General features: G+C 38.1%; 1 protein-coding gene across 2 annotated transcripts in view; it reads left to right on the top strand.

The window, feature by feature from the left end:
* The window catches only part of Usp37 (ubiquitin specific peptidase 37), a 60,005-nt gene that overhangs the window by 10,045 nt on the left and 38,674 nt on the right, over positions 1 to 11,286 (top strand). For both annotated transcript variants that reach the window (XM_028760646.1, XM_028760645.1), the window contains exons 4-7: positions 2,616 to 2,794; positions 3,382 to 3,456; positions 9,602 to 9,699; positions 10,398 to 10,482. In XM_028760646.1, coding sequence (XP_028616479.1) covers positions 2,616 to 2,794; positions 3,382 to 3,456; positions 9,602 to 9,699; positions 10,398 to 10,482 — 437 coding nt within the window. The remainder of the gene's footprint in view (positions 1 to 2,615; positions 2,795 to 3,381; positions 3,457 to 9,601; positions 9,700 to 10,397; positions 10,483 to 11,286) is intronic.

The raw sequence follows: 11,286 nt of genomic DNA, 5'->3' as shown, positions 1-11,286 counted from the left end.
AGAGAGAGAGAGAGAGAGAGAGAGAGAGAGAGAGAGAGAGAGAGAGAAATAAGGGAAAAACAGCAGGTTGGAAAATAGGTAGTGGAATTCCGTCCCAGAATCACATAATTCTAATTCTTCATTTAAACTTTTTTTTTTTTTTTTTAAGACAGGGTTTCACTGTGCAGCCCTAGCTGTCCTGGAACTTACTCTGTAGACCAGGCTGGCCTCGAACTCAGAAATCCACCTGCCTCTCTCTCCCAAGTGCTGGGATTAAAGGTGTGTGCCACCACTGCCTGGCAGTAATTCTTAATGTCACCATATAAATGTCAACACCACTGGCTGAATGTTCATTTCAAATGCTACTTCTGAAATGTGTTCACATTACTCCACTGACCATTCATTGGCTAGGGATAGGATAATAGAGATGATATCTGTCTGTATCTGTATAAAATATTTAATGGCAATACCTTTTGGATTAAATTTTAAAAATTTTTATTTTATGTGTATAGTCATTTTGCCTACCTCTGTGTGCACCATGTATGTATTGTGGTGCCTTTGGAGGCCAGAAAATAGTATCCTATCTCCTGGAATTTGAGTTTCAGATGGTGTTTTCTGCCGTATGAATGCCAGAACTCGAACCTGGATCCTCTAAAAGAGCAGCCAGTGCTCTAACTTTTGTGTCATCTCTAACTCATTAATCTATGTCTTTTAATGTTAATTTGATTTATAAATCTGAGAATTTAATATTTTGTGGTGCTTGGGCTTAAACTTAGAGCTTTGTGTAAACTTTTAGGTGCTCTGCTGCTGAGCCACACCCATAAACCTTGAAAATACACCACCCATTTGAATTTAGCTTTACAAACATTCATCTTGAGGTTTGTTTCTTATCCTGAGGTTATAATTCTATAAAAGGAAAGTAATTTGGATGTATGTTCCATAGAGGCATTATATAATTTTTCCTCAGATTTTTTTTTTAATGTGCTTTGATGTTTTGCCTACATGCATATCTGTGTAAGAGTTACAGTTTTGAGCTGCCATGTGGGTGATGGAAATTGAACTGGGATCCTCTGAAAGAACAATCAGCGCTCTTAACCACTGAGCCATCTCTTTCGCCTCAGAATTATATAATTCTTAATGTCAACATATAAAACACCACTGGCTGAACATTCATCTCAAATGCTACTTTCAGATATGTTCACATAACTACACCCACCATCCTTGAAATACCCTTAATTCATTTGACAGTAGACTCTAGGTTATCTTTCTCCCCATTATTGTATGTTTGCTTTATTTCTAAATTGACTCCCTCAAGAATCATGTGACTTTTATTTAGTATACCTCATTTGGTATTTAGTTGTATCAATCAGATATTAATATGACATCACCTCCATCCTTCTTTATTTCTTGTCCTTTTTATTTTTCTTTCATGGTTCCAAGGCTTTGGGCATGTTAGACATGTAGCACTGAGCTACATCCCCAGTCTTTGTCTTCACTTCATCTCATAAGCAGAATTTATTTTTCCACAAAGGTCACTTTGCATACTGATCACTAGAACATGTCTTTCTTTAGTTTTATTTGTTATGTAGGGACCTTTTGAGACCTAGTCTCACTTTGTAGTCTAGATTGGTCTGAAATCAGTATGTAGTCCAAGCAGCTCTTGAGCTTACAAGGATCCTTGAGGCCTCCCAGACGCTGAAATTGCATGCATCAGATATCATTCTTGGCTTTTGTCATTGTTAGTAGTTAAGAATGAGTTCTTGCCTTCTGTATCCAGGTCTGCTTTGGGCTTTAGCGCCACATGCACGTGTGCGTGCGTGCGGGCATGTGTGTACATGTACACATGGGCACACAGCTGCATGCATGCCACAAAACATGTATAGAAGTATGTGGAGTTGGTTCTCTCCTTATATTTTACATGCTTCTGGGGATCAAATTTTTAGCCCCTGAATCATCTCATCAGCAGGCCCCAAGAGTTTTAAGTTTAAAAGAATACTGTGGGAGAATTAGATGTGGTTGTACATGTTCATAAACCTAGCACTTGAGGCAGGCCCAGGTAGGAAAATGGTGAGTTCTAGGCTATCTGGGACTACAGAGCAAGATTCTTTCTCAAAATCATAAACAAAATACAAGAAAATGGATGTCAAACTCAGTTTTTCACACTTGACTGCATCATAGAATCTCCTGGAGATCTTTTATAAATATATTCATAGGTGCTGAGCATGAAGCTCAGTGGTAGTGCTGGGTGTCACACACAGAGGCATACTTTCACACAGTGAGACTTCTACCAAAGAGATTGGACTAGAAAGAAATACCTGGTTGTGCTTTTTTTTTTTTTAGCTCTCCATAAAAATTGTTGCTCTAAAAAACTAAAATTGTGCTGGTGGTGCAGCTCAGTTCTAGAAGACTTGTTTAGCACGTATGAAACTCTGGATTTGCCCCTTGGAATTCCATAAGCCAGATATAGTGGAGCATGTCTATAATCTTAGTACTTAGGAAGTAGTAGCTGGAGGACCAGTTCTAGATAATCCTCTGGTAAGCTTGACAAGTTTGAGGTTGTCCTGAAGTTTATGCAGTCCTGTCTCAAACATGTTTTTAAGTCAAAGATTTAACTATGTCACATTTTATTCTTACAGGCCTCTTCAAAAAGAGGAAGTTTAGAAACTAAAGATGAAATTCCATTTCGAAAAGTTCTTGGAAGTCCTGGTAGAGGACCAATTAAGACTGTAACCGGAAGTGGAATGGCTGTTACCCGGACTATTCCTTCTTTGACACTGACATCAACACCCCTTAGATCAGGATTATTAGAAAACCGGTAAGAAAGACTTATTAGTCCTTCAGAACCTGTTTATAAATGTTTTTTGGGATTTTGAGAAATTCAAGGGGAAGAAAGCAGCAAGTATAGAACACATTTTTCATGTGTAATTACAAGTGTTTGTCATCAATTTACATCAGTGACATGTACTGAACATGCAGACAAACAGCATATTAAGTAGAGTGTAAAGAATCAGGCTTTTGCTTTTCTATCTTTGAGCATGTTTTTGATTTTTTTTGTCCGGATGTGGGTGGATGTGCGTGTATAGATGCATACGCACATTTGTACATGTGTGTGAAAGCCACAAGACAACTTTGGGGGTCATTCCTCAGATGCTATCTACCTTTTTTTTTTTTTTTTAAGACAGGGCTTCTCACTGGCTTGGAACTTATTAGCAAGCCCCAGGAACCATCCCCGCACTGGGGTCATAATCATACACCCTCAAATCCAGCTTTCATATAGGTCTTGTGCTTGCATGTTAAGTGGTTTACTAAGTCAAATTTTCTTCCCAGCCCTGGTTTATTGTTTTTGATGACATGAATTATGACTTTGTAAAAATAGTCTTTTTAAAAATCTGTTCTCCATAGCACTGAAAAGAGGAAAAGAATGTTATCTGGTTCAGAGCTGACTGAAGATTATCCTAAGGAAAATGATTCATCATCGTAAGTTCCTTTAAGAGCTTTTGCTGCACTTGACCAGAGCTTCTTACATCAATTGTTAAAACTCCTAGGCAGAATTTGCAGTAGCAGTATTTAATTTTTAATCATTCCTATTATAAAGTGTCTTGGTGATACTAGGCCAGAGACTTCATGGGGGCTTTAGCTCTTGTCATTCTATTGCACAACTCTGATCCTGCCTTTTGTTGCACTTAGAGAAAGAACAGAGCTGAAGAACTTGAAATAAATAGTTCTTTTGTTCTTTGGGTTTCTTGTTTATTTTTTTGTCTTTGAGACAAGGTCTTGTTAAGTATGTACTGGCCTTGAGCTTGTCAGCCTCCTGTGTGCTGAGATTACAAGTGTTCGTTACTATACCCAGCTCAACAAATGTTTTTTGGGCCACTGTTTTATTGTTAGCCTTCCTCCCTGTAAAACGAATTTATAAGTCTAGATAGCCTGTATAAAAGACACAGAATCCAGGTATTTTGTTTACAAATTGTAAGCCTAGACTGGGCAGGTTTGGAGCTATTTAAACTTATTCCCCAGCCATAGTGTCTCTTGTTACTTCCTGTTTCTCCTGGCTATATGTTCAAGCAGCATCAAACCAACCTAGTGTGTTTTCCCTAAATTAAAAAGGCTCTTTCTTATAATAATAAACAACATACAGTAGGAACAATTATGAAGCAGTTATGAAAACTATTAGGTAATAGTTACATTCATAACATCTAATGCATTTATGTTTGGCAACTTAAAGTATTCTATCATTTATCTTATCTTCGTGAGTTCAGTGTTCTGCATCTAAACCATTTTCTATCCTAACCTGTATTAACGTCCTAAAAACATCTTCTTAGACCTAGAACATCTTAAATCCTAAACAACTTAAGCTTATAGTAAGACTATAATCATCTAGTCTTCAACCCCATCAGAGACCTAAGAAGTATGCAGGAAGCACAGGGACACAGCTTCCAAAAATTATAGAAATGACAGAGATAGCTAACTGCCTAGGTAGTCACCAATATTCTCTAAATATTGGAGCATCATCTTCAGCCTTCTGGTCCAGAATATCTGACAGACGTTTTGTGAAGCAGGAATTGTGAAGGACTTGATTACCCTGCCTTGGCAGTTAACTTCCTTGCATCTGTTTGTCCTTTCTGGACAGCATTCTGTCTGCAGATGAAGTTAGGGCATTTTCTTTGCTCAGTGGCTAGTGTGCCACAAATGAAACCCTCTCCAAATGGAGGCCCTTTAATATTCATCATCTTCTTTCAAGTTATATGGGTTGCTGCCAGGAGCTGACAAAAACATCTTTAAATGCCATATTCTGTACGTCTCTGTGGCTTTTGAAGACCATATTATCTATTCTTAGCATATCTAAACAAGCAAATATTGCCTTTCTTTAGCTACCTATTATCTGTTCAACCCAGGATGTATATTTCTGTAATGATCTAGACTAGTATCTGACATGACTGTGAGTTTGACCGTCTGTTAACTTGTATTTCTATTCTTTTCTTTCTTAGATTTATGTATTTATTATATATACAGTGTATGTATGCCTTTATGTATGTCTGCAGGCCAGAAGAGGGCACCAGATCACATTATAGATGGTTATGAGCCACCATGTAGTTGCTGGGAATTGCACTCAGGACTTTGGAAGAGCAACCAATGCTCTTAACCTCTCTGAGCCATCTCTCTAGCCCTCTAACTTCTATTTCTTAAGTCATCCCTAAAAGTTTGTGAATGCAGCTATTTAAAAAGACTAATGCAACTTTAAGGATTACATAGGAACAATATCTCATAAAAATTAAAAGCATGCATATGTTCTATGTATCAAAAAAACCTTAAGTTTTTGTATTGATATATAATAATCTAAACCAATATAACCTTTAAATTTGTACCAGCATGCAAATTCTATGTCAGTATAACAAAATATAACCTCAATTTCACATCAAAATACAAAGATCTAAACCAGTGTAAGATTATGAGTATAAAAAATTTTTTTAAGAGGAGATTCAATACTCTACCTCTTTTTCTTCTTTTTTTTCCTATATCTTCCCCCCTTTTTCTTCTCAACCCCCTTCTCCTTACATAAGAAAGAAGGATAGAGGAAAGGAAAGGAAAAAGAAAAAGAAATCCCCAAATCTAATCTCCCTATTTTATTTCCTCCTTGTGCAAGACCCTAACTTTTTGTAACTTTTCCCCCTTTTTTTTTAAAGATTTATTTATTTTCTATATACTGTACACTGTACACTGTAGCTGTCTTCAGACACACCAGAAGAGGGCATCAGATCTCATTACAGATGGTTGTGAGCCACCATGTGGTTGCTGGGATTTGAACTCAGGACCTCTGGAAGTGCAGTCAGTGCAGTCAGTGCTCTTAACCACTGAGCCATCTCTCCAGCCCATAACTTTTCCCCTTAAATGACGACACACATCCAACATCCAATGAATGAACAAAATTCCTCCACCCCACCTCTTTGGAAAAGAATAGAGTTTTCTTTAAATTGCTTCCCGCTGATTTTGGGGCCCAAGAAAAATGGGAAAATGGTTAAGACTTAAGAAAGCCAGCTGTAATATTTGTTGTCCAGTTCCTGTATGCTGAGGAAGTTGAGGCTTAAGTGAAATCCTGATTGGATCTGGCTGTTTTGAAGTTGTCCTGGAAGAATGTCTTTAGAAGAAGTAGTATTAATGCAATCTGCAGTAGGATCACGTAGGAAGCTGGAATAGTGTCAGCATCCCTGCATCCCTGATGGTGATCTTGTCAGGGTTGTGTTTTTGGTTTTCTGTGAACATAAGCTTTCAGAGGTATCACAACACTTCTCTTTCTTTCTGGTGAGTGAGTGAAAGACATCAAGAAGCTATTCCCTACCTCCAAATTCATTTGTTGACGCCCTCATCCCAAAGTTGGTTCTGGAGCTAGGACTTTTATGGAGTTAGATGAGATTAAATGAGGTCTTAAAGGTGTAGCTCTGATTCCCAAAGGACTGAAACGAAGAATAGATGTCCAAATCTCTTTCTATGCACACTGGCCATATGATGGCATAGTGGAAAGGCAACCATCCACAAGCGGTGGAGAGGGGTCACCAGAAACTGAGCCTGCTGACTCCATGACCCTATACCTAACAGCATACATACTGAGAAAACCAACTGGTGTTGTAGCCAGCCTGTGGTATTTTGTTATGACAATCCAAATAGGGCAGTATATACTGTTAGGTTTTCTTTTGGTGTATTTTTCAGAGACAGTGTTAGATTCCTGGGACTGCCCTAAAAAATCACTGTAAACTTGACCTAAAAGCAAACAACATTTTTTTTTTCACAGTTGAGGGTCATCAGACTTGGTGTTAAGTATCTTTACCCACTGAGACATCTCTGGCTCATTTATAGTCTTTTCTAGGGTGGAAGGATTTTGGTAAAATCATTTGCAACCAAGTGACAAATTGTTTTTCGTAAGAGTGGGATCAGTCAAATTCACCAATTTCTGCTGTTGTCTAGTTAGAATACAACAGCAGTAGCAATAGCTGAATTTTGATGAGGGGAAGTCCATACTATAGATTTTATCTCTGTCACTATCGCTGTTTTAATTAGATCTCTGGCAGAAAAATTAGAATGGCTAAGGACAGAGATTTGCTGAGTTGCCAGATAAGTTACCCTACTATTTGAAGGGTCATTTCAGACATTTGTAAAAATTAGCATATGAAATGGTATTTTTCATACATACTTCTCCATATATTTATTTCCTCTGTATATCATTTCTTCCTAATCTTTTAGTACCTAATTATCCATCTAAATCCTTTGCTGCCAGCTAGTTAGTAAATAGTCCATGACTCTTTCTGTCCACACAGAGCCAGTGGAGCGATATGTTCCTTAGAACTTGTCTCCTCACCCTTGTCCTTCAACACAGTCTTTTCCTCCGATTATAGTTGATTTTCATTTTGTACTAACGTTCAGATCAGGTCTAGGTTTATAATCATACCTGGAATTAAACATATTGAGACTGGGCCAATGATTTCCTATGATAGGTTGCTACTGTGCCCCTTTGACCTTAGAGTATGATAGCAGCAGTTCTTGATGCCTCTGGTAACATAGTCCCTTAATGGCTAGTAACCACATGCTCATTTTCTAGGAGGACCTAGTAGTCTGAAAAGAGTAGCATACTTTAACTCACAGATAACTTAGAATTTTTTGTTGCAGACAGGATGGTGTTGCTCTAAAATCTCAGGTACCTGCTTCATTCCTCTGGGCCAGTGACTCCACATTTAACTGAGCCTGCCATCTTCTCTCTTGAACAGATCAATACTCATAGTAACAGCAAGTCAGTGTTGTAGTCTACATGGCTACATTTTACCTCATATCCCTTATAGCAGTTACCTACTACTGTATAACATGTTCCATATAGTGTTTTTAAATTATAGCCTAAAAAGTAGTGTTGCCCAGGTGTGGTGGTGCACACTGTTAATCCACACATCCAAGAGGCAGAGCCAGGTGTATCTCTGTATTCAAGACCAGCCTAGTCTACATAGTGAGTTGTAGACCAGCGGGGCTATGTAGAGAGGGCCTGTTTCAAAAAACAAACAATAAAATCATTGCTTATAAATTATAGTCACTTCAGCTTATTTGAACTTGGCTTAACCAGTTTCATGTAGACCCTTTGATATTTCTCATGAATCTGTGATCAGTAAGTGGCTTTGGAAGATTTGAATATCTTTACTCATTATTGACCCTAGAGTTGCTATCAATTGAAGTAATTAAACCATGTGTTTTCCACCATTTAGAAAGCAAGCCTATAATTATACATATAGCAATGGCAAGATTCAAAGGAGTTAGAAATCTGAAAGACATTTTGGGACTTAGGATCAGAACTCGTAAACACTTCTGGTTTTTTCTTTCAGAAAAAGAAAATTAATTACAGGGCCAAGCTTATTAAAGGATGGAGAGAAGGAGACGCAAGGATCTTATGTAACCCAGGCTGGTCTCAAACTCACTATGTAGCCCAGGCTGCCTTTGAACTCCTGACCTTCTTGCTTCCATCTCCTGAGTGCAAGGATTAGCTATATTTCTTAATGACAGGTTGTAGGGTGAAGGTGTGAAACAGAGGACACAAAAATGAAGTCAGAGGGAATATGTGCAGAGCAACAGCATTGTCTGCTACAAGCTTAATTTATGGTGATTTTCCTAAATTAGAAATTTCAATCAAAGCTTGGAGATTTTATTTATGTAGACACTCTGCTTTCAGGTACTTGGAAATAATAGGAGGCATCAAGATTTAAAATGCCTAAGTTTGTGCCTGATGTGATGATGTATGCCTTTGTTTTGTTTTTCAAGACAGGGTTTCTCTGTGTATAGCTATAGCTCTCCTGGAACTTGTTGCATATACCAGGCTGGCCTCACACTCACAGATTCACCTGCCTCTGCCTTCTGCAGGCTGGAATTAAAGACGCCCATTATAAGCCGGTTGTGGTGGTTTACGCCTTTTATCCCAGCACTTGGGAGGCAAAGGCAGGTGGATCTGTGAGTGTGAGGACAGCCTGGTCTACAGAACTAGTTCTGGGACAGCGAGGACTTCATAGAGAGGCCCTATCTCAAAGAAGAAAGTCTTAACTTTGTATTTATGCACTTAAAATTACTAAGTACTACAAGTTGAAATGTTTATATTTTCTAAGTAGCATTTCAAATTATATGTGACATAAGAACTTTTTGGAGTTTATTTTTTAAAACCACAAAGCATCAGTACTGGATAGTTGACATCTTTAATTGTTCTTATCTCAGGTAAATAGTTTTAGATTTTATTACTTTGTGTGTACGTATTCACATAACATGTCTTACATGAGATCACAGAACAACTTGCAGGAGTTGGTTCTCTACCTTCTCTGTGGGATCCAGGGATCATACTTAGATTATTAGGCTTTGTGGCAAGCCTTTTATTTAGTGAGCTGTCTGGCCAACCCCCAATCTTGCTTTTAGCCAAGAAAAATCTGTATCATCTTTCTATCTTTAATTATTTTAAAATATTCCTTTATTTTTGCTTAATTTGCTAGAGTCATAGTTTATATTGGTTCTTGACTTAATGAAAGGCTATCTTCATAGTTCTTAATTCACTGAGAATTAAGAATATCTTTAAAGAGTCCCTATATTGATTTAAAATTTTTAACTGTAGGAACAACAAAGCTATGACAGACCCTTCAAGAAAATATTTAGCCAGCAGTAGAGAAAAGCAGCTGAGTTTGAAACAGGCAGAAGAAAATCGAACATCAGGTAAGTTTTGATCTTTATTTATGGTTTCATTTTTTGTTTATATGATAGACTATATTAAGCTAGCACATGTCTTGTACATTGTTCAGGAATAGTGTTAGTCATTAGTTACTAACTTGTACCAGTAATTGACAAGAATGTTTTAAAGAAGGCTGACAAGATGACTCAGTGGGTTAGAATACTTCCCACCAAGCCTGAAGACCTGAATTTGATCTCAGTAACCCAGAGGCAGATCTCTCTGAGTTCCAGGACAGCCAGGGCTACTCAGAGAAACCCTGTCTGGAAAAAACAAAAAAAACAAAAAACAAAAAAAGAACTTCTGCTATGTAAGACACAAAAAGCTAAGCTGTGGAAACCAGCCAGTCAGCCACACACAGAGGACACAAAGCAGGAGGGTGCCTCTTGGAAAAGAGGGTTGTTTGCAGGAATGGTGAGAGAGTGAGAGCAAGGAAGTGGGAGTCAGGTGACTTCATTATATGTACATATGAAGCTCTTAAGGACAAAGGGGGAAGGGATTAGAGAGGACCTAGAACAGCTTTCAGGCAGAGGAACACTGCTTTACTATTGTTACTTTCTTCACAGTATTACTGATCTTTTGGATGGGCATGTATTAAGAATAGAGTTAAATATAAATTGTGTGATCTTATTAGATGCCCTTGGGTGGTTAAATTAGGCAGTAAGTGTTCTTTCATGTGTCGTAGGGCTTTTACCTCTACAGTCATCCTCATTCTATGGGAGCAGAGCTGGATCAAAAGACTACTCTTCTGGTGGCACTAATCTGGACAGGTATGCCATTGTTACAGAGTGTTGAGCGAGCGAGCGTACAAGTTGAGGGCCTCTCCCTCTTCAGAGTCTTGAGTGATGAAACAGGCTGTTCTTTAAGCTAATGCCCTAGTTTAAGCACAGCAGAGTCAATTCTGATGATAACATCATGACACCTCAGGTGGAAAATACTCAAGAAATAGTTTTATCTGTTTTGAAATGTGTCCAATAATGATAAATTGGTATCTGGAAAGAGTTATGATGCTACTCATTTTGACTGACATAATAAAAGTCTTGACCACTGCTTTTCCTCTCAAACATGGTCATGTTAAAGCCTCTGGGGACATTTTGAACTGCCTTTGTCTCCTATGCAGTAATTAAGTTTACTTCCAAAAATTAACACTTTTTTCCTCTTTTAAAAAGCTAAAGCATCATACATTTCTTTCATTGGAAAAATTTTTTAAAATTTATTTTTCAGCCAGCATGATAGTGCATGCCTGTAACCCCAAGAGGCAGAGAAGAAATACAATTACCACAAATTGAAGGCTGATCTGGTCTACAAAGTGAGTTACAGGCCAGCTAAGGCTACACAGCAAGACTCTCAAAAGTGTGGTTATGAGTTCTGCAGAGATTCCTCAGTGGTTAAGAACATGTTCTGCTCTTGCAGAAAGTCCAAGTTCAATTCCCAGTACCAGTAGGTGGCCCACAGACATCTACAACTTCAGTTTCAGGAAAACTGACACCCTCTTCCAAAGTTCCAAGCATGTACACAGTATGTGTTTGTGTGTGTGTGTGTGTGTGTGTGTGTGTGTGTGTGTGTGTGTGTGT

This window comes from Grammomys surdaster, unplaced genomic scaffold (assembly GCF_004785775.1).
Source record: "Grammomys surdaster isolate TR1022 unplaced genomic scaffold, NIH_TR_1.0 126546, whole genome shotgun sequence".
Taxonomy (NCBI): Eukaryota; Metazoa; Chordata; class Mammalia; order Rodentia; family Muridae; genus Grammomys; species Grammomys surdaster.
Note: the sequence above shows the minus strand (reverse complement) of the source record. Positions and strands in the feature narration are given on the sequence as shown.